This window comes from Cantharellus anzutake (assembly GCF_015039405.1).
Source record: "Cantharellus anzutake strain C23 chromosome Unknown EI90scaffold_272, whole genome shotgun sequence".
Taxonomy (NCBI): Eukaryota; Fungi; Basidiomycota; class Agaricomycetes; order Cantharellales; family Hydnaceae; genus Cantharellus; species Cantharellus anzutake.
The window spans coordinates 1-22,827 of NW_024067222.1; the positions used below are offsets into that span (position 1 = coordinate 1).

At 49.6% G+C, this 22,827-nt stretch overlaps 2 protein-coding genes across 2 annotated transcripts; both read left to right on the forward strand.

Moving 5' to 3' along the window:
* Positions 1–92: 92 nt before the first annotated feature.
* Positions 93–1,677, forward strand: EI90DRAFT_3204139 (uncharacterized protein; the record flags this gene model as incomplete). Its single annotated transcript, XM_039066428.1, has 3 exons — positions 93–302; positions 351–1,174; positions 1,227–1,677. Coding segments are annotated over 3 exons (1,485 nt in total), but the record flags the coding sequence as incomplete, so codon positions are not given.
* Positions 1,678–4,394: 2,717 nt separating this feature from the next.
* Positions 4,395–4,875, forward strand: EI90DRAFT_2956388 (uncharacterized protein; the record flags this gene model as incomplete). Its single annotated transcript, XM_039055439.1, has 2 exons — positions 4,395–4,494; positions 4,550–4,875. Coding segments are annotated over 2 exons (426 nt in total), but the record flags the coding sequence as incomplete, so codon positions are not given.
* Positions 4,876–22,827: the final 17,952 nt, after the last annotated feature.

Genomic DNA, 22,827 nt, shown 5'->3' on the forward strand with positions numbered 1-22,827 from the left:
CAAAACTATGCGTGGCTAAGGGTCATAACACCGATGGCGTAAGAGTACTCTTGCTGTCTTTTTTTTTTTCTTTTTTCTCATGTGCCGTTCAGTTACTGGAAGAGATCCTCCTATCTCGCCTGATCCGTCAAGGCACTGTGGACGCCATGTTCAAGAAACAGGATGTGGACGAGACGAGTGACAACTTGGACAGGTTCGATGTCACTCGGATCACGGACATGGTCAGGAGAAACGAAGGGTGGTGGGCCTTGCTGAGACGGTTCGCTGGATGGAAAGATAAGGCCTATCGTTTCATCTCTGGGGTAGTCATCGAAGCGGCTTCCCCAGACCGCTTCCAGGAACTTTGACAGGTGTCAGAGGCAGTCGTGGAGCAGCTGGATGGTGCGGTGGACAAGTACTACGACAGTATCTACCACCTTGGACAGCTGAGTTCGCACCGTGACGAGGTGGAAAAGTCTAGGGAGATGGTGCAATGCAAGCGGGTCGAGCTGGATCGGGAGGAGAGGGAGCTGGATGAGGCAGAGGAGTTCAACCACCAGCTTCACAGTATAGTGGAGGACATGCTTCAAGAGGACTCTACAGCTATGAATCGGGCAAAGGCCAGGTACGACGAGCTTCCCCCAATCCCACCCCCCAACAACATCAGGGACACACAGGGTTATGCATTGGAGCGGATGATGGCGTCTCCTTTGCCACCTGTTATGGCATCGTCGTTGGATACTACATCTTCCCCCCCTTCCCATAATTCTGGCCATGATGATTCTCTCCCTTCCTTGGTGCCCCACAGTGACGTCAACCTATTCCTGGATGACCTTCAGTTCCAAATGCGAATAATGTTTGAAAAGGATTTGCCCAACTATGATTGCTGGAACAAGGCCCACCGAATGAAGGATTTCCTCTTCCAGATGGTGCAGGATCCCTTGATATCTAGTGCCATCATGGATGGCAAAGTCACTGCCGAGGACATGACGAGCTTGGCCAGCATCCCCCCACCAGCACAACCCACGTCGTCATCATCATCACCACAAACAACCCCTGAACGATCCTCAAGGAAGAGAAGACGGTCATCGTCCGCTTGTCCAACCTCGAAGAAACTCAGAAGGGCCTCTGACCAAATCGATGACAGGGCAGTCGTGCTGAGACCCGATCGCTGGCGTCAAGTGGCAAGTCGAGCGTGGGTGGGAACCCCTCCTTTGACCATAGGCCCACTGCACCGTGATCACCAGACTCAAGGTACTGCTCCAGTGGGAACACAGCAGGATGACTGCGATGAGGATGCGACAGAGGATCCATCCTTGGATGAGCCAGATGCTGCTGGAGGAATTACCTGATGCTGCTCTTCCTCCCTTGGATGCATGCCAGGAGGATACACGTATGTTAGACGATCTGTACTCTCAATGCCCGCTGAAAGAGCTGCTCTCTGATGGGTGGGAGTGGGATGCTGATTCGATGCCAGAAGACCTGTGGATGGGACAGGATGGACCGAGTGGGGGTGTGACGGTAGTAGAATCACAGGGTGTTGGATATGAACAGCAAACATCGCAACGCGCTCAAGTGCCTGGTACTAGCAGCAACCACACTTCCCAGTTGGACCATCTGCTGGGGACCCCTGATAACATGATGCTGAATCGTTACATAGGATATCAATATTGGAGCCAGGAATGGCAGAATGAATAGTTGTGTATTTATTCCTTTGTTGTCAGGGCCTGAGCGTGGAATGCTATTGAAAAAAAAAAACCACGTTGCTGTCTAACGCAATGGTGTGTGACAGCGTCCCACCAAGGAAGATACACCTTCCCAAGTGCCGGTTGGGTATCTGTCAGGAATGCATATCCAGAGTGTCCGTAAGGGTTGCATGAAATCACCTGGGCTCGTAAGGTCGGAGGGGTGGGAAGTTAGCTTCAGCAACTCGGGTGGAGTGCTGTGCTCGTTCTCACACTGGTGCCCCAATTTCGGATGGGAGCCTTACGACAAGAGGTAGAGATGAGGGGGGAATGCTAGTCGATATATGAACTGAGGTGCATCCAGTGTAACCTACACGAGTTATAAGTACAACTGTCAGGGACAGCTCCAAAAGCGGTGAGGTCCTGGCGCGAGGGACTCGATGGGACAAGTGTCGGCTATGCATAGCGGCAGTCCCGTCGCGGGGTGAGCATCCCCGACCACTTAGGCTGAAGTGGGAAGTTGGTTATCATTAAAAAGGGGGAAGCTACAGTATGTCATATCCATACAATCCCGACCTCCGCTCCGGGCTCCCAGAACTCCGAACTCCGACTTCCGGAGCCCTACTTCCCTTCCGTCACCTTCTCCTTGCCGACTCCCAAGAGGTTATCCCACCTCCGGCTCGGACACCACCTTCGGTCCGACTCCGGAACATTCCGGGTCCGACCCCAACCTCGACACCTTCCAGACGAGTACACAACACCTATGTCCCTGACTCCGGACCTCCGCTCCGGAATCCCATTGGCGTCTCCGTCTCCGGAACCTCCGGTCTTAGCTCCGACCTCGGACTTTGACCCCACCTCCGCTTATACCCATTGTATTGGTTAGCTCATTCCATTTAATTACCTTTGCCAATATTCCGGAGTTTAACCTCCGAGTTCGGACTTTCCGGACTTATTCCGGACCTTGCAACTATTGCATTGTCCATTTCAATTCCGCTATTCTCCCTCATTCCTATTTGGGCTGCTGCTTCCTTTCTATTCAGTCAGCTAGCCATTCCCCACTCCCAACCTCCTTCCTTCCTCCTTGGGCCTTGGCCCTTCATTCCTCCTTTGGGAAACACCATTGAGTCAAACACTTGACCCTCGGTGTTGTTCCTCTTTCCATCTCCCTTTGTCTCCTTTCGTCCTACCCTTGTTCCTTTTGATTCCGGACCCCTCCTTATATACAATGTACCTAGTAACTTGTAACCTCAGTCCGAAATCGACTGGAATTCCCCCAAGAGACTTTCCCTCTGCTAGATCCGAAATTAGGGACCCCCAGGACAACCAGCAATGGCACAGCGCTCCACCTGAGTCGCTGAGGCCGAGGTCCTTCCATGATAAGTCTCCGATTCCATTCCGGAGTCGTCCGAATCCCCGCATTCTAACACAGTACTTACCTGAAGTGGGAAGTTGAGAAGAAGGCTGCTTCTTCTGTTCCCACCCCAGGTGCTATTATATACATGCGGTCAGGGTCACGTGGGAGGAGCCACGTCATCCCCGCACACAGCCGCACTCCCCTGGGTATCTCCGTGGGAGATCCCGGAGGTGTGCCGCTCTGTGAGCAGGAATGCGCACGGCGGGTGCAGCGATCGGGGGAGTGGGGTTAGGTGTGTTAGTGATACATAGAGAAAGGGAAGTCGACCATAGAAGGAAATAGGAAGAAAGAAGGAAGGGGGAGAGAGGAGGCAAAGGGTGATAGCGGGGAAGTGGAGTAGGGCGGTACGGCGTGGGGTGCGGCGTAGGGTCAGGCGGGTGTGCCCTGACAACAACTAACTAAATAGGACCGGAGTGGGCGGATCAAGAGACAATATGAAGAATAAACAAATGGTTAATATTAGCAATCAGGATCAACGCTTTTGATCTTGTCTTAACAGCCGCTTAAACCCACCCCAAACTCACTCCCGACATCTTCTGGATTAGGCCCAGTTTAGTTCCTGAGTTTAGCAATCTGGCCAACCGTGAAACCACCTAATGAACGGCTTGTGTGCATGCTGGATGAGACGCAACAGAATAGCGTGGCAACAGTCCCAGCCAATGCCAGAACCTCTTGAAATTGAAGACGGGAAGCCAGTAATTAACAGGCAAGAGACCAGGGATGGAGGGTAACACGAAAAATAAGGACAACGAGGAACAGGAGGAACAAGAGCAGAGGTTACAAAGAACAAGGAAACAACCGAAGATAACGAAACCTAGAAAAAACCTGAATAAGCAATCGGGATCCCACCTGCCGAGAGTAACCGAAGGTCACAACACCTCCCCCTCAGCAAGACCGAAAAAGCTTACCGGAAGCAAGGAAGAGTAATAAAACTTGGACGAAAACACAGCTTGCAGGCCAAAGGAATGAGACTAAGGAAGAAAAGCCAAGGACTAGGTGAAAGTGGGCCAGAGCCCTGTAGTATAGGCGGACGAAGAACACGCACAGAATTCGTCTGGAGAAATCGATCCAGGAATGCAGCGGCAATAAACCTGAATTGGCATGACTGCAACCTCGGAAGGCACAGTATGTGTAAGGCTGACAGTGGGTACGGTGCATAAGATGTAGCATCACTGGGGAATGTGCCAAGCGAATTCAGACCGACCACACACAAGTCTATCTCGTACCTCCATTAAATAACAACAAAAAAAACCTCCAGAGGTGCCATAGAGACTCTTTGGGACCGACTATCTAAGCAGGAGGAGAGTGGTCGGCCCTATGAAAGCAAGGAGGATTGGGAACTTTGTTATTGGTTGAGCATGGAGGGTGTTTCACAAGGAGGGATTAATCGCTTCCAAAAGCTTAAATGGGTGCGTGAGCCTAACATTCCAGATAAATGATCGCTACCAGCTGTGGGATTAGGTGACAGACCATCCGCATCCACCAAGTTGGAAGGATGCAGCTTCAATGTACGATCGGGCGAAGACAATGCCAGGCCCACCTTCATGGAGGTCCGATACGATAATCCTCAAAGAAGCGCCCAATGAGCCACAAACACTCTACTGGCATGATCCGGTGGAATGTGTGCACTTCCTATTCCAGAATCCAGACTTTGATGGGGGTATTGCCTATGCGCCCTCATGGGTGTATTGTTTGGATGGAACACGGGTTTATTCGGAGATGACGACGGCAAACGAGTGGCACTTTCAGCAAGTAACTCACATCATCCAGTTAGAGTCCTCAAGCTCACAGTGATGTTTAGTGATTTATTCATGGCGAGATGGATGCCATACATTTCAGGTATCATCAGTGGCATGGTGGAAATCTACATGGATGACTGTCGAGCTACTGGCTACATTCCCGGTTTGCATTGGGGCAATTGAGACGTGAGAGTCGACATCCTTGGTAAGCTTGAAGCTAATATCTCAAAAGGAAAGTTTAGCTTGGGTTTAGTGCTTGTAGACTTGGGGACACAGCTTCGCAGGAAGTACTGCTAGCTTGACCCAGTGTCAGTTTTAGGTTGAGTTAGTTGGGACCGTGGCCTCAGTGAGTCCAAAACCCCAGGTGCCCTTGCAATGGGTGGAAGGGTGGATGGTCCGATGATGATAATAGTCAGTGGCACTAGGGTGGGTTGGCGGAGTTGTGACAGCTCTTTGCCAACTTTCCGTAACTGGCACCCCCCGTGGGAAGATTCTGGGCGAGCTGCTCGCCCAGAAAGTTCCCATGGGTCCATGTGCATGTGGGGTCAAGGGCCATACCCTGACATAGTGGTTATGTGTAGTGCCATGTACTGCATGCAGCAAGAGCAGGGAATACGGTGTCTGTGAGAATAAAAGCAAGTGGACATCGTCACTTGCTAGCTGTGAGAAAAAAAGCAAGTGAACATCTTCACTTGCTGCCGTGAGAAAAAAAGCAAGTGGACATCTCCACTTGCTAGCCATGAGAAAAAAAGCAAGTGGACATCGTCACTTGCTGCCGTGAGAAAAAAAGCAAGTGAACATCTTCACTTGCTAGCCGTGAGAAAAAAAGCAAGTGGACATCGTCACTTGCTGCTGTGAGAAAAAAAGCAAGTGGATATCCTCACTTGCTTAAATCCTCCTATGCACCTGCCTTTTCCATTCAATCCTACTATGACTGTAGTAGAGACACTAAGATGGCACCAACATCCTACTATGCACCGGCCTTTTCCATTCAATCCTACTATGACAATAGTGCAAGTGGACATCTTCACTTGCTAGCCATGAGAAAAACAGCAAGTGAAGATGTTCACTTGCTGCCATGAGAAAAAAAGCAAGTGGATATCTTCACTTGCTTGCCGTGAGAAAAAAGCAATTGGACATCGTCACTTGCTAGCTGTCAGGGCACAGCCCCTGACCACACACACCCTCAGGTACCCTTCCCCCATTTTCTCCTATTTTTCCCTTCACTGTTCCACAATCCCGCATGCATGCAGACCATGGGAACGTTCTGGGCGAGTTACTTGCCCAGAAACCATCACAGCCACAACCGTGGGAAGATTCTGGGCGAGCAGCTCGCCCAGAATCTTCCCACGGGGGGGTGCCAATTATGGAAAGTCGGCAAAGAGCCGAAAACTGTATAGTTCCCAGCTCCCATTTGTAGTGGCTTCACAGGAGGTTGAAAAGGTTACCCTTCATTTCCTGTGTGTGAGAAAAAAAGCAAGTGGACATCCTCACTTGCTAGCCGTGAGAAAAAAATCCTACTATGCCATTCAATCCTACTATGCCGTGGGAATTTTAAAATCAATTCAGATCATAGTAGACCTACTATGACGGTAGTAGATCCCTTGAAAGGAATTCCACACACTCACTCCAACTCTAGTGTGTCCTAGCACCTTAGAGAATTTGGGGGAGGGGAGAACTTTTTTCCAGAATCTGGTATGTACAGGATACAAGGAATAATTATTTTTAGAAATAATAGATGGCAAATATTGGTGCCATATGGCACTTGCATACCTTATTAGGCAAAATAAAAAGGGGTAACAGTGACAATACAAGAATAACTGAAATGATGGCAAAATATAAAAATAAAAGAAAATAAGCGATTTCTCAACAGATTTATAGAATTAAGAGCCAAAATTGGAAATGCAGCTGGAGATAAATCTCACACAGCCAATAAGCATTTTTACCAATTTATTAGACACTGTGGGAACGAGTGAGGCTGGAATTCTGGGTTGCTGCTTGAGATTCCCACACCCCATACTTGTGACCTGCTGTGCCTAACTTGTCCAATGCAGAACTCCATCAATTCTCCACTGATTGGGACGTTCTTGATATCGTCAGAATCGTAAGAATTAGCACTATTTCTAGATGTCAAATTTGTACCGGGTTGTAGCATGAATGGAAGGGGTTTTCTGAATGGTGGAAGTGGGTATCCAAGCTGAGTCCGTGCATGGGCAATTATCCTGCCTGCAACGTCATCTACACACACAGCCACACCTGTGGGGGTATCTCCACAAGAGATCCTAGGAGCATCTGGTGTGTGGGAGGTCACCCAGTGTGCCCAGGTCTGGGCATGTTGCACTGCAGCCAGGTCAATGGTACATTGATGCAAGGAAAGTCGTTGTAGGCAGGCACAGCTGGTACTGCACAAACAAACCAAATATCGCGATTTCCCCATCCCTGCACATCCCCACTTCACGAAACACATCACACACGTCCTCATATACTATTACTACTCTTCCATGATTTTTTCCTATTTTTCCAGACACATTCCCAGTCCTCACAGACCAAATTCCCACGCCCACCCAGCAGTGCGGCCACACTCAGATTGGATTTCACTTATCTCAGCAACCACTGCACCAATTTGGACAATATTGGTACCGTTGGAAACGCGTCATTTAGGAGTACTAGGATCCGTAATTAGCGGGAGTTGATTGGCGATGGATAGAGTTGGATATTTTTTGGCTGGAAATCATTTATTGCTTTATTGTTTTCTTGATTATTGTTTTCCCTTCCTTTTTCCGATATTGTTTGTTGCCGATATGACCCACCTAAGCACATGGGACTCATCGGATATTTTCCTTCATTTTTTCTGATCATTTCTCATATATACCTGTACATGAGGATGCATCTACTTTTTCCTTTGGATTAGAAACCACCGAGTTTGCCCCTCCCAAGCTAGTAGGGAGTAGTACGATATAGAAGACGACTAAGAAGACCTCTAGATCAGTCCTCACCTTAGTGTCACCCAGAGAGGTGGGGTGAGAGATTGACTGGAGTACACCACACACCGTACCACACCGGACCATACCATATCACCATTACCCCTTTTTCCTGACCTGTTGGATACCTATCCAGTCCCCATCTTTTCCTGTTTTCCTAGTGGGTTAGATCCCTAGCCCGCTTACATCATCCCTGTAATAGAAAAGGAAAGAAGAAGAAAGGAGGGAAAGGGGGGGAAGTTGAGCAGGGGCACCGGGTGAGGACAGTGTCGAAATTGTATCTGGTGCAACTACTGGACTTATCCAGAGCTCCAATTCAAATGGCTTCGAATCCAGGTTACATGGCAAGGACATAAAATCATGGACAAGCCTGGTATCAAACCCAGGACCTCTAGCATGCATCCATACACTACTCGCCCTTGAGCCATGCCATATAGGCTGTTAAACTCTATACTATTGGGAACATATTATATTCTCCAACATAAATGACACCATACAGTAGAGACTGCAGGGTCCGGAGTCAGAAGTCAAAGTCTGGAATATTGGCTAGATGCACTAAATGAAATGTAATAAGGAATACAAGGAGATAAGACAGAGGAGGAGGTCAAAGTCTGGATGTCAGAAACGATGTTCATGGTGATCGCAGGAAGTGGAGCGGAGTGCAGCAATGTGGTTAGGCACTTGGCTATATGCAACTCCATTGCAAGGCATCGTGGGGGTTGGGACTTCAGCTCCTGGAGCGTTGCACCACGTGTTCCAGGCTGTCCCATATTTTGAGTTAGTGGGAGGGACCTTGCAGCAATGTTGACTCAGGCGAAGATGAGACTTAAGAGGCAAACTTAAGATGGGAATACTGTGAGGGGAATTCAAACTAAGGTATGTACATCGACGTTAAAGTACAAGTATAAATACAAGGGGAGAACAGAGAAGGGGCCAGTCGGTCCGGCACAGGACAGGAGTGGAATGATAAGTATGACAAAACCAAATGAGCAACAAGGACCAGGGAAATGGAACAGAAGGAATGAATGGACAAAGGACAGTGAAGCGGGGAATCAGACTGGATAGGGATGGCAAACTAGGCACCAATATAGTGGCAGATCAAATGTCAATGTAAATAAATCAAATGTCAATATGTGAATAATGTTAGAGACCAGATCGAGATGAAGGAGTTGTCTCCATGGTGGAGGGCTTCAGCCTCAGCGACTCAGACCAGGAGCACTGTGCCAAGTTACACGTCCATGCCCTAATTTACTTACTGGCAACGAGAACTAAAGGGGGATCAACTCTAGTCGATTTTATCACTGAGGTGTAACCTATGTACAAGTTGAGTATATATATAGTTACAGCGATGGTGGGCCCATGAATGGCAGGGCCGAGCAGAGTGGAGCTAATGGAGTTAAACATTAGCTGACTGAATATTACCGACAAGTCGGGTTATGGGGTTAGCAGAATGGCAGGCAATAACCCAGAAATGGAAAGGAGGGATAGGCCTGAAGGTGGACTTGCAGGGCAAGCAAGTGAATTGCCCAGCGGAGGCAGGAGTGCGCTAGCGGATGTCGGAGCTGTCCAGAAGCCTTTGGGGCTCCATACTTAGGGAGGCATAGGTAATATATTGAATTGAGGGGTGGTGACCATCGAGGGAGGTGGAGGTGATTGCGGAATACGGGAGCTCCGAGGTTAGTGAAGAAGGAGCAGAGGTAGTCTGGAAGGATCGGAGGTAGTGGAAGACAATGGCTGTGGATGGATATGACAAATAAATCAAATGTCAATGTAGGAGCAGATCAGCGGCGACAATATCAACCACTAGTAAGTTAAGCGAATGAATAAGAATAGAATGATGGTGGCTGTCATATCCATCCACAGCCATTGACTTCCACCGCTTCCGATCCCCCCAGACTACCTCCGCTCCTTCTCCACTAACCTCAGAGCTCCTGTATTCCGCAATCACCTCGGTATCCCTCAATGGTCACCACCCCCTCTTTTCAATTTATTACCTATGCCTCCCTAAGTACGGAGCCCCAAAGGCTTCCGGACAGCTCCGACGTCTGCTAGCGCACTCCCACCTCCGCTGGGCAATACACTCGCTTGCCCTGCAAGCCCACCTTCGGGCCTATCCCTCCTTTCCATTTCTGGGTTATCACCTACCATGCTGCTAACCCCATAACCTGATTTGTCGGTAATATTCAATCGGCTAATGTTTAACTCCGTTAGCTCCGCTCTGCCCAGCCCCACCATTCATGGGCCTGCCCTCGTTGTAACTATATATACTCAACTTGTACATAGGTTACACCTCAGTAATAAAATCGACTAGAGTTTACCCCCTTTTAGTTCTGGTTGCCAGTTAGTAAGTTAGGGCATGGACGTGTTACTTGGCACAGCGCTCCTGGCATAAGTCGCTGAGGCCGAAGCCCTCTGCCACGGAGACCTTCCTTCATCTCAATCTGGTCTCTGACAGTGGCTGAATGACAGGGAAACTAAAGTGGTGATGGGAAAGGAGGAGCCACTACGGGACTGTGGACAGGGGCCACTATTGGCACCACTGAGTGATGGACAATGGGCATGAACAACGGGCACAAGAATGGTGGCGGGGTGTAAGTGACAGAAGTAGTGAAAGGATGGGGGCGTTGCAGGGCCGTGACACCGGAGGCAGAGACGTGACCGGAGTTCTGGAGGTGGAGGTGTGATGGGGTTTTGGTACAGGAGTCCAGAGCTGGAGGTGTGGAGCATCACAAGCTCTGTGTCAGGGGATGACTCCTGGGTCCCCATGACCCTCCCCTATGGTCCACAGCCTCTGGTGTAACCAGCCCTATCCAGGGCACAACTACTGTGGGTAAGAAGATGAGAAGGAAGCTAACTTCTCATCTTCCCACAGTGGCCACAATATCAGGCAAACTTCCGGGGATACCCAGAAGTCACATGAGGGCAGGATCCGGGGCCGGATCATGTGGTGCGCGGAGCATGCAGCGTGGGAAGTCTGTGTGGGAAGTGTAGCGGGTCCGGGCTAGTCAGGGTGTGTGCCCTGACACTCTGGTCTGGGGGGTACAAGGTTGGGATCGGACCCGGAGTAAACCAGAGTCGGACCAGAGGTAGTGTTGGACGTTGTGGAGGAGATGGAGGTCCAGAATCAGGAGCAGAGGTCCGGAGTTGTATGGATATGACACTAATGATAATTCACACCATTCCCACTTCAGGGACACCTGCCTGCACCATGCCAGGCGATATACCCGGACACTCTTGACCCCGGACCGGTCCCTGACAATAAGTGGATCTTGGACTCAATCGCATCCCAAAGATGATTCTTGGATCCTGGATACCCATGTTTTCTGACATTGTTGCTTCATCTTTCAGCTTGTTCCTACCTCTCTTTTCCTCTTCTTTGTTGTTGCTTCCTGTTGTTGTTATAGGCTAGACTTGGGTCACCCCTGAGTCACATGTACCGTGATGTAGTTACAGTCACGTGACCCAGCGGCACCTTCCGGTACCGCTCTACACTTATGGCCAGGTGTGCTGAGCAACCCCAACTGACCTCACAGTGTGATATGTGCACCACATCTTCTACTAGGAGAACCTGAGTCGCAAATTACTCTTTTTTGTCATTTTTGTTGTGCATTTTTCAGAATAATTATATGGAAGGACAGAATCCATCATTACCGCAATGGTTTGGTTCCTATGGTCAACATGTCTAATGACACTGATGCTGAGTTGTGAGATGTCTGTGCTGCCCTTGCCTGGTAGACCTGACCAAAAATGTAATTTATTTCATGAATACATTAATTTAAATTTAATGGAGGCACGAGATTAAATATGACTTGTGTGCGCCGGCCTCAGCGCCTCAGTTTTCTTCTGGGTATCCGCCGTGCCCCTTTGCTAGGTCAAGTCCTCGTCTGTACGCAATATTCATTGCTGTATGCCTTTAGACTGTTCATCCGTGATGTTCAGTTTTTCTTAGTTGTCTGGTATGCAATTGTGTCCATGTTTCTGATTTCTGCTGCTTGATCGGTACGTCGGTGGATTTTCTTTCTCTTTACACGCGTCTGCTGTACGCTTCGGCCTCTGTGCCTTCTTTCCTTTATGCGCGCCCGCTGAGCGCTTCGGCCTCCATGCCTTCACTTCTGCGTCCGCGGTACGCTTTGGCTTCTCAGCCACCACCTCTCGCGTCCGCTGCACGCTGTTGTTCTACAGTCTTTTATCTCTCTTGCGTCCGCGCACGCTGGAGTTTATTTCCTTTTTCTATGACTCTGACGTATATTTCTAACTAATTCTCTTATTAGTTCTGGTTAGGGTGGTTGGTTGGTGTTGAATATTCGGTCTTGCATTGGATAAGGCAGTTAGCCTTGGTTACCCTTTGCAAGTGGGATCCCGAATGTTTACGGTGTCTTTCATTTTTCGGCTCATGCCTTGTTTCTTGTAACTTCACTCCTCCTCTCCTGTCGGCGCTCCTTGCTGCTACTCTCTGTTGTTTTCATCGTTACCCTCCACCTGCCCCATCGCCTCCTTTTTTTGGGGTTTTTGTATCTACCGGCTCGCTTCAAATCAAGAGGCTTCGACATCTTGTCGGGGCCGTCGCCACGCTATCCGTTACGCCTTCGCCCACGCACAAGATACATTATGATGAGTACAATTAACAAGTAAACAGGAGATGAGTACACGTGAGTGCAGAGAGAAACCTAGGCCTGCACAACCCTTGGACGCTTAGATTTTCTATCTGGTGTCTCAGGATTCCTCTTGACATCGGTGAGAAGAACAAGGGTATACATGCCCAGGCTCTGATGGCATACTTCGAAGGCCTCCAATGCTACCTGGTGAGGGTCTGCCGACAAGGACTTGTTCTCTGCCTTCCTTTTGAACATTTCCACCAGGTCCTCACGCATCAAGTCCAAGGCTCCCAGTGCGGTTTTCAGGCCCACCTCAGCAGTGGATAGTTTCGGATTTATGCATGTATTTGCTCTCTGCACGAGAGATCCATCGTCCCGAAAGAAGTTGTTGCGCTTAGGGCTAGGCTGGGAAGGGAACAGTTCCATGAGCAGATTACGTGTTGCATCGACTCTTTTCTGAAGTTCTTCCCCCAAGGCAGATTGGACGGTTGGCTCTGGGACGCGACTGATGAGAATCCAGAGGGCAACCCACCACATAGACTCTATATCATGAAGGGGATGGAAGGGTGGAGGCTCTGATTGGGGGGAGGAAGAAAAAACCTTGACAGCCTGTTCACGGGAAATTCCCTCACGCCTATTCATCTTGGATTTGAGGTGCAGTGGGCCCTCAGTGAGTATCTCGCAGGCCATGAATTGAAGTGTGCCCTATAGGTGAAAACCCGCTGAGGGTCAAATGAGGCCATCTCTGGGAAGGTATTTGGCCTCACGGTCTTCACGTTATCCTTGGGTGGATCGCTCATATGCCGCATGTACTCCAAATCGCCCAGCTGACCGGTCTTACAACTCTTGTCCCAGAACAGGTTCCCTGGGCTGATGTCCCTGTGTACGTAACCATACTTTGACATCAGCTTTAAACCTAAGGAATAAAATGAGGGACTGGGGAACCAAATGGACTAATGGAGAATAGATACCTTTGACACACCCCATGAGGGCTTGGAATATGTCCCCTGCAGAACGCAACTCGGTGAGGGAGTAGGGACGTCCTAGGAACACATCGCGGTAATGGACTCTTTGGACGATCTTCTTTGGGAGGCGAGGACGAGGAGGAGCCCAGAACTCAGGGTTGGACGTTGGCGTTTGGGTGCCAAGAAGGAACGATGGATCCTTGGCGTCCTCCCACCTGAGGGGAAGAGCCCTAGCATTGTGTAGCGACTCAGGCAAGGTTAGGGAGAGGGGATGGGTATCGGATAATACGGGTCCAGAAAGCTCTGGAAGATGATTCAAGAAATATTCTTTGAAGGCCTCCAAGTCTTCCTGCTTTTCTTTGGGTGTCAAGGCCTTGCTTCGGATGTCCTCCCTGAGTCGTTGTCTGATGTCCTTCTCATGAACCCCGTCTACTGGTCCCCAAATGGCCCGAACCACGTATACCTTGCCGTCCTCCTCCTTGTCATCACTCTCTCGTTGATGTGCGGACCAGGCTCGAGTGGCGCGACCGATCATGGCGTCAGCTTTGAAGTCTGATATGACTTCTCGGGTATAGAGCGTACGCCCTCCGGCTTGGATGGCATAATAGATCCTGTTGTCGCTTTTGGCCCGTTTGAGGGACATGGTAGGGTCAAAGGAAGGGTTTGGAAGAGAAAAAAGGCTGACCCAGAATCGGATAAGGGTCATAGGGTCCTGAAAATAATGTCAGGAAGAGAGATTTTGGGGGGGAACCGTCACTTTCCTTTAGGATGTTGAACGGCTCAGAAACCAACACCACCATACGGTCAAAGTACCACACCCTTGCATTGGCCTTCTCTACGGTGAGACCAGTGGTCCATAGCCGGCGAGGGTCTGTGCGTAGAATCTGATGGCCGCTCCAAACCACCTTGCTGCGGTTCTGGAAGAGAGATGATAAGGTAATGACAAAGAGAGAAAATGCATCCTCACGTCGAACTGGCTGGTCAACGCATTCGATTTTTTGAACTCCCATGCTTGTACAATGTCCTCCCAGGCATACTTGGTTTTCGGGTGGGTTGATGGCAATGCCAGGAATCCATCTGGCTTAGACGTGGTGGGCTTCTGACCACGAGGTATGTCGCCCGTGCTGAAAGCCTTCACCTCCAATGGGAAAGAAGCGACCATAGACATCTTCTCAAAGATCTGGACCAGAGGACGGTACATGATTTTTTCTGACAACGAGGTGGGTTTCTGACTGTGATGGGCTATGCCGCCCTTGCTGACAGCCTCAACGTCCGATGGGAAGGGTGTGACCTCGGAGATCTGTGCTGGAGGTTTGCACATGTTTTTTTCTGAGGATAAGGAAATATTGTTTTCTTCCTCTTCCTGCACCTGCATCCCCTCCTCTCCGTCTTCTTCTTCCTGCATCTCTTCTTGGTTCCCCAGAAGGGGGGCAAGGCGGGACCATTGACCCTGGAAGTTAATCTCACCCCCATCGCGGAGGGCCTTCCAGACGGTATCAAATGTGGCTTGGTGGCACTGAGGCATAGTGGAGGACAGGAAGGTTGGAAAAGGGACTTCTCGCACAGCCATGAAGAGATCATCGATGAGGGTTGCTCGTTTGACGTCAAGGGGCCCACTGTAGTAACTGGGAGAGTGGATGGGTCTTCCTCCGCGCATCGGGGTGGTAGATGATGACAGCTCAGCTTGCAGGGAAGTGCTGCATTCCGGTGTGTGGAATCGTTTAGTGGAGGCGTTGGATTCCATGGAAAGGCGTTTGTTTGTGACGCCGGAAGTTTGTGTAAGCGATAAGCTTACACAAGCGTAGAGAACCGTATATAAGCTAGAACCTTAGTAGATAGAAAAAGGCGGAGATCTTGTACTTTACACCCTCTAGTGTAATATCGAGTTCGACTTTGGTTCAGCGACTTTCGATTACCCTAAGATTGTCCCTTAACAGTAAACCTAACAACCCCCCTTAGTAGAACGGATAAAAGTCACATGCACAGGCACGTGCGCTGAAAAATTTCTCGAAAATCATAAAATTAGTTCCGCAAATCTGATTCCAGATTTTCCATATTTGTAATTGGGTATGTCTATTTTTTTCAAAATGAGTTCGGTTGGGTTGGGTTTGCTCATACCGTAGAGTCGAGCAATTCAGATTACCACACCTTGATCATTTATTTATGACATTTTAAGCAGGTGACCAGCCTCTCTTTAACGGGAAGAAATCTCTAGTTGGTTTTAAAATATATTTCCTCATTTACGTAGTTGTGCACGTGGCTTTTGTCCGTTCTACTAAGGGGGGTTATTAGGTTTAGTTCCCTTAACCACTTGAACTCAATCGCCGGCCTGTGAGGGACCTTAACGTCGGCAGAGGCCGGTGATTGAGTTCAGGTGGTCAAGGGACTCACGAAATCTTAGGGTGATCGAAAGTCGCTGAACCAAAGTCGAACTCGATATTACACTAGGGGTGTAAAATACAAGATCTCTCCTTTTCCTATCGACTAAGGTTCTAGCTTATATACGGTTCTCTACGCTTATGTAAGCTTATCGCTTACAGTCACCCTCCTGCGACGTTGGCGACTCGCATCTACGAATTAGGAATTAGTCGTTAGAAGCCGTATATAATACTAAAGATAAAGGGAACAATAAAATAAATTCAGAACCTGCACTTATGACGAAGTCTAGACGTTCTTTGGAGCTGAAGAGCTCACCTCAGCCGCTCCTTCGGGGTGTCGACCGAGTGTTCCGTCTGTAGCATTGCCATTGAGAGGTCATTCATATGGCCGATAGTGCTCGAAAGTGAAGGGGATGCTGGCGTTACAAAGTTTGGGGGGGCAACCGATGGCACATATTCCGCGTTCACAAAGAGATTGTTGGGGTCGATTGGCGCGTTGTCTGTGTTCGCGAATGGGTAGGGAGTTGGGGTTGGAGTTGGGGTTCCACCACTAGGTCCCGCGTTGTCAGTGTGTCGTTCAGTAGGCCTCGTCCCAACATTATGGTATTTGTTTCGTCCACTGTCAGAGTCCGCGCGTCAGTTCGCGCGTAAGAATCTCCCTGGGAAACTAGTCGTTGTAAAAGCTGGGGGCCAACCCAGCTGGCGATAAGGCCTTATATACATGAGTTCCGCAACTCATAAGAGCGCGGCTACATTGGGAACACATGGTAGCCGATAGAGAAGCGACATGAAATAGGAGAATAGATCATGCGGATAAGGGGGCGATAACGGGTGAGGGATGACGCAATAGCGGAAATAGCGCATTGAATACAGCCTGCGTTCTAACTACGGCAAATCACATGCAGATATCGGCTTACGGGTACTCAACCTATCTGGATAGGGGTCCGGGCCGGCTGGATAACCGTCCGTGCCCTGACATCCACGCACACCGCGTCTGGTGTAAGGACCTCCGCTGTGGGGTGGCACCCGCTCTCGGCTGTGGTAGGGAGATGTAGGAGGTAGTGGTGGGCACGTGAACCTGCTAGGGGAACTGATGACCGTGCCAGAATTCAAGATGGCTTGTGCTTCTAGATAGGGAGCGTGGAGCGCGTGAGACTCGATCGCGTTCAGAATTACGTCCGTGAGGTTGTTAGCCTCCACCCATTGCGTCCAAAAGTTCGGTTCGGGGCCAGTAATCATGCCACCAGACTCTATCATAGCAAGATGGCAGCGCTGCGTAGTCCTTTGATTCCATGCCGGGCACAATCGTGAACCTGGGTTTTACTTTTGCAGTGAATTGTCAGGGACGCGTCCGGGGTCGAGAGGGCCCGGGGGTAATGTCCGGCACTGAGGCCATCGTGGGGTGTGGAGCGGGCGTGCATACTGGCGGGCCCGATCCGGGACAGCAGTCCCTGGCCACTCAGACTGAAGTGGAGAATGTGAGAAGAAGGTTACTTCTTCGGTTCCCACTTCAGGTACATTTATGTACATGCGGCTTGAGTCACATGACAGGTGCCACGTCATCCTCGGAGGCAGCCACAGGCATCCGGGTGTCCCCGTGGGGGATCCTGAGAGCGTCCGCTGCATGTGCGCGTGCTGGGCACAGTGGGAAGCCGTCCGGGGTGTGTGGGCCGGACGGGTCAATAGTACATCGATACAAAGGAAGGTGGTCCGTGTAGATAGAAAGAAATAAACAGGAAGAGGAAGATGAGAAGAATGAAATAAAGAAAGGGGAAAGAAGAGGGAGGAAGGAGGGGGGAAGGGGATAGACAGCAGGGAGTGGGTGTGGTGTGGCCGGGTGGGTCCGGGTGGACCCGGGTCAGGCGGGTGTGCCCTGACATGAATCCTCTCCTGGGTGGGATGATGGTGTGCTAGTGTGGATTGAACATCGTGGCGTGTCCGTGGTTAGGGAGGGTCGATATGGGGGGGTTGGTCAAGCTACAAGCGAGACCTATCGATATTGCTGCAATGGATAGTCCTTTTATATGTTCAGTTACGTCTGATATTGGGGTATTTTGTTGTCGTAATTTCGTAATGTTGCTTACCCCTAAGACAACCAAATAATCGCTAAGTGCTGCCTTTCCGCGCAACATACTCCATGGTTCCCAGCTTGTAGAGCTATCCGACCACTGCACAAAGAACTTCGCGTTCTTGCCTTGGCCATCGTGCTTCATGATGCGCCGTATCAGCGTGTCGTCTGGCGTTCCAAGTCCGACGTAGTCGTCGACTTTTCGGCTAGGGAATAGGATATCGTCGTTAGGGATATGTGGGCGTAGTAATTTCGAGTGGAACACTGAGTGAATACCTCGTTTCTTGAGTTCCTCCGGCAACTCCAACTCGAAACTCGTGTTCGGTGAAGCCTCTCTTGCTATCCGCAAAGGTCCGATAAACTTGGGGACAACTTTCTCGACTTGTTTTTACCTAGATTCAGATTTTCCGTCGAGAGATACACTAAGTCTCCAACTTTAAACGGAACTTGTCTTCGATGTTTATTAGCTAACCATGTCTGATTTGTTCTTGAATCGATTAGCGTGTCATGCGCATCAAGTGTAATTGATGTCATTTTCCGGGCCAGTGCCTGTATCCTGCAGTAAGGCGATTCTTGCGAAACGAATATTGGGTTCGGTTGTCGTGATCCGTTTAATTCGAATGGCGAGTAGCCGGTACTATCAGAAGTCGACATGTTGATTGCCAATTCGATTATCGGCAGTTTAGATGCCCAATCTCTTTGGTTCTGAGATACTGCTTGGCGAAGCATCTGGCTGATGGTACGGTGTGCGCGCTTGGTAGCGCCGTCTGTTTTGGGGTGGTAAGCGCTGGAAAGACGGAGTTCTACACCAATCAGCTTGTGTAGTTCATTCCAAAACGTCGAAGTGAATAAGCTATCATGGTCACTTACTATCCGTAGTGGTAGTCCATGTAATCTATAAACGGACTCGAAGAAAACCTCCGCCATATTGCATGCTGTATATGTCTGTAGTGTCGGTACCAGGTGGACCATGCCGCTAAAATGGTCGATTATCGTACAAATCATGTCGAACGTGCCATGTCGTGTTTTTGAAAGGGGCATCAGTCCCATGAAGTCTATGCCGATGGATGAGAAGGTATTGGTAGCGTCTTGAGTAGTCCGAACGGCGCTGTTGTCCGTGACTTTGACCTTGCGCATGTTGGACATGAGGCGCAAAACTTACGAGTATCGCGAAGCAGGTTCTTCCACAATACATGGCGTCGAAGGTACATTTGAGTCTTCTCTGCCCCTAAGTGTGCTAGGACGGAGTGTGCATGAGATATGATTATCTCGTGTAAAGATCGTGGTCCGATTGATGCATCTGGTATGCAAAGTACAATGAACTGTCCGTTTCTCATGAACACGAAAGACTTGTCGTCGTCATTCTTCCCGACGGAAAAGTTTGGGAAATGAGAGGGATTCTCCAAGACCTTCACAAAGAACGCATCATGACTGTACTCATCTGCGATCAGTTCCAGTAGCTTGAGGTCCGGTTCATTCTGGGAGACTAAAGATATGAGGCTGGGCGGCATCTCGGTGTTCTCGGTTTCTAACTCTGAGTGGATCTGATTAGACACTTGGTCTGTCGACTGCGGTAACTCGCTGTCGTTGGTTTTTCGCATGTGAGCCGGTACCTTGATCTTAATCTTTATTCTTTCCGGTGATTCTTCCTCCGGAGTCTCTCCCGTGGCAGGAGATGGTTCATTCACATCTGAGGTTACTGGTTTCTTGGGGGGATAGATGCATAGTCTGCGTGGTTGCGCAACGGCGATCCCAGTGACCACTGGGGCTGTGTAGGATGTATCCCTTGGGGCTCCATTCTCGCTATCATTTTCCGATAAAGTTTCCGATACGAACTCTGAAGCGGCGTGGACTGTGCCTGCAGTTTCATCGCTGTACATATGAGACAATGAATCAGGGAATCCGTTCTCTTTCCCCGGCAAGTAATTAATCGTAAAATCGAAATCACTTAGTGCATCCAGCCAACGTGCCTGGCGTTGAGATAAATTCCGTTGGGACTTAAGGAATTCCAGCGGTTTATGATCAGTAAACAATCTAAATCTACAACCAAGCAATTGGTCTCGGAATCGTTTCAATGATTCGATTATTGCCAACAATTCTCGCTCATGGACGGGGTAATTCTGTTGTGTAGGAGTAAATTTCCCAGACCAGAAACAAGTGATTTGGGCTGTCTCCAGGTCGTCTCCTTGACTCAAAACACTGCCTGCTCCTGTCAGCGAAGCATCTGTAACCAAATTAATCACGGGAGCCTCTTTCAAATAATCAAGTGGCTTTCTATGATGGTTGTGGTGATCTTGAACAATTTCCTTAATTTGTTCGAATGCGTGTTGGTGCATTTCATTCCATTTCCAGACCTTCTTGGCATTGGTCAGTGGTGTTAATACACCCATAGGGATGCGGATCCCTTTACAATTGGGGGCTAGGTAGCCTACAGCTCCCAAGAATCCGTGCAACAAAGATGTGTTTGTGGGAACTTTCCAATTCCTGATACTGTACCCACACGACCAATTACCAGTCACGCATCACAAGCACCTTCCGGTTCGGCTGTAAGTGGGCTGTTGTCACGCATCACACTGACGTTCCGGTTGAATGATCCTTGCCACACCATTTTTTTTGGCGCCTAAGTGGCTGTGTGAAATCAAATTAAATTCAATGAAAACAAAAGCCATCTGCAAGGAAGTAGTTTTTTGGGTGTAAAATGTATCAAAACGAAAATTTGCCAGTTGGACATTTCCAGCGCCACTGTGGCTGGTGTCACACCAACCTTGCCACCTCTTCCGGTTGCTTGTCACACGTCACAAGGAGAAGCTGGTTGATTATTTTGTGTCACACTCGGAGCCTCAGCTGGTAATTGGTCGTGCAGGTACAGTACTCTCAACTTTGTTGGGGTCCATTCTGATTCCTTTCCGGTTGATCACATGGCCCAATATCTTCAGTTCGTCAGTGAAGAATTGCAGTTTATCTGGTGTGGACAAATAGAATTTCTGCTTTTCCAACAATCGGAATACCATGTGGCAGTGCCCGATGTGTTCGTCTATTGAATTTGAATAGATTATTATATCATCTAACTACGGGTCTACCCATTTTCCAATATATGGGCTGAACATATGACACATAGTCATTTGCCATGTCGCGGCAGCGTTCTTGTCGCCTTGGCACATGACTCGGCTTTTCATCATGCCATCTGGAGTGATAATTAAGTTCTTCTCCTCGTCTGCCGGATCTACTCTCATTTGTTCGTATGCATCTCGTCCATCTACTATGGACACAAACTTGTGACGGGCTACTCTATCAAGAATAGCTCTTATGTCAGGGAGTGGAGAGGACATTGGGACAGTGTTCTCATTGATTTCGCGCTTATCTACTACTGTCTGGATGTGAACTTCTCCATTCGGCCCTGTTTTCTTCTTGAGGACCAGCAAAGGCATGCCATTAGTACCATTGTAGTATACCCATCATCCAGATCTTAGCATTATATCTTGTTTCTTTTCCCACAAAGGACGTAAGGGTTCGGGACACATAGCTCGTCTGAACCTGTATATCTTCCTTTCATCCTTCAGTGGGATCCAATGGTTGATATTACACAGAGGTGGTAACAGAGTCTCATCAAATGGTTTACAAAGCTCGGCTGCCTCGTTCCTCAGCATCTCCCTTAAGTTTTCCAAATCCCTTTCAATCATTACCGATCTCAGTGATGGGATCACTACAGAGTCTTCTCCTTTTAATGCTTCTGGCATTGCTGAGCCTATATGCAAACATGGTGGATTCAGTCCAAGGAGTACCAAATGTTGATACAGGAACGGTGTACCCAAAATCACATCGTAGTCGTGAATGTTCATAATGTCAAAGTGTTTTCTGCAATCAATATTTTCGTATCTGAACGTCACTGTTGTCTCAAGTTGCACATTGTCAGGGACAGCTCCGAAAGCGGCGAGATCCCTGCGTGCAGGACTCCGTGGGACGAGTAGCGGCTGTGCATAGCGGCGATCCCATCATGGGGTGAGCGTCCCTGACCACTTAAGCTGAAGTGGGAAGTTGAGAAGAAGGCTGCTTCTTCTGTTCCCACCCCAGGCACTATTATATACATGCGGCCAGGGTCACGTGGAGGAAGCCACATCATCTCTGCACACAGCCGCACCTCCCTGGGTGTCTCTGCAGGAGATCCCGGAGGTGGCCGCTCAGTAGGTGGGAGTGTGCGCAGCACGTGCGGCGATCAGGGGGGCAGGGTCAGGTATGTAGTAGTACATGGAGAAAGGGAAATGGACCGTAGAATAGAAATAGAAATAGAGATAGAGAGAAGGGGGAAAATGGGGGAGGGGAGATGGGGAGTGATAACGGGGTAGTGCGGTACGGCGCAGGGTGCGGCGCAGGGTCAGGCAGGTGTGCCCTGACATCACCCCCCCTTTAAGCCACTTCGCCTCGAAGTGGCTGGGCGGTTCTCCTTCTCTCTCCCCGGGGCATGGGGGTGCGTTCGGTGGAACTCCTCGACTAGGTCGGAGGCATGGGTCAGGTGGTCGCATGTGAGCCACTGGTTTTCTGAGTGTGGCCAGCCTGTATACTTTACCAGGTACCGGAGTTTTCAGCGTAGCCACTTAGAGTCCAGGATTTTCTCGACCTCATACTCCTCTTCTCCATCTACGAGGTCTGGGCCAGGGCGGGGTTCGGCAGGGCGTTCCACGATTTCATCGGGGTGGTGCGGTCTGATGTTCGTCATGGATACGACTGGGTGGATCCCTCTTTGTCGGGCGGTGAGCCGGAGTTTGATGGCAGCGGGGAGACGACTTTAACGATCGTGAAGGGGCCAGTCCATTTGTGGTCTAGCTTCTTAGTTGGGCGGTCAGTTGTGTAGTTCTGGGTGCTGAGCCAGACCCGGTCACCTTCTTGGTACGTAGGGGCCGCCTCGCGGTTCCGGTCATAGTAGCGGGCCATCTCATCCGCCACGTGCTCTAGCGCCGCTTTCACCTCTTCTTGCATCTTCATCATCCTCGATGAGAAGGCATCGGCAGCTTCTACCTCGGAT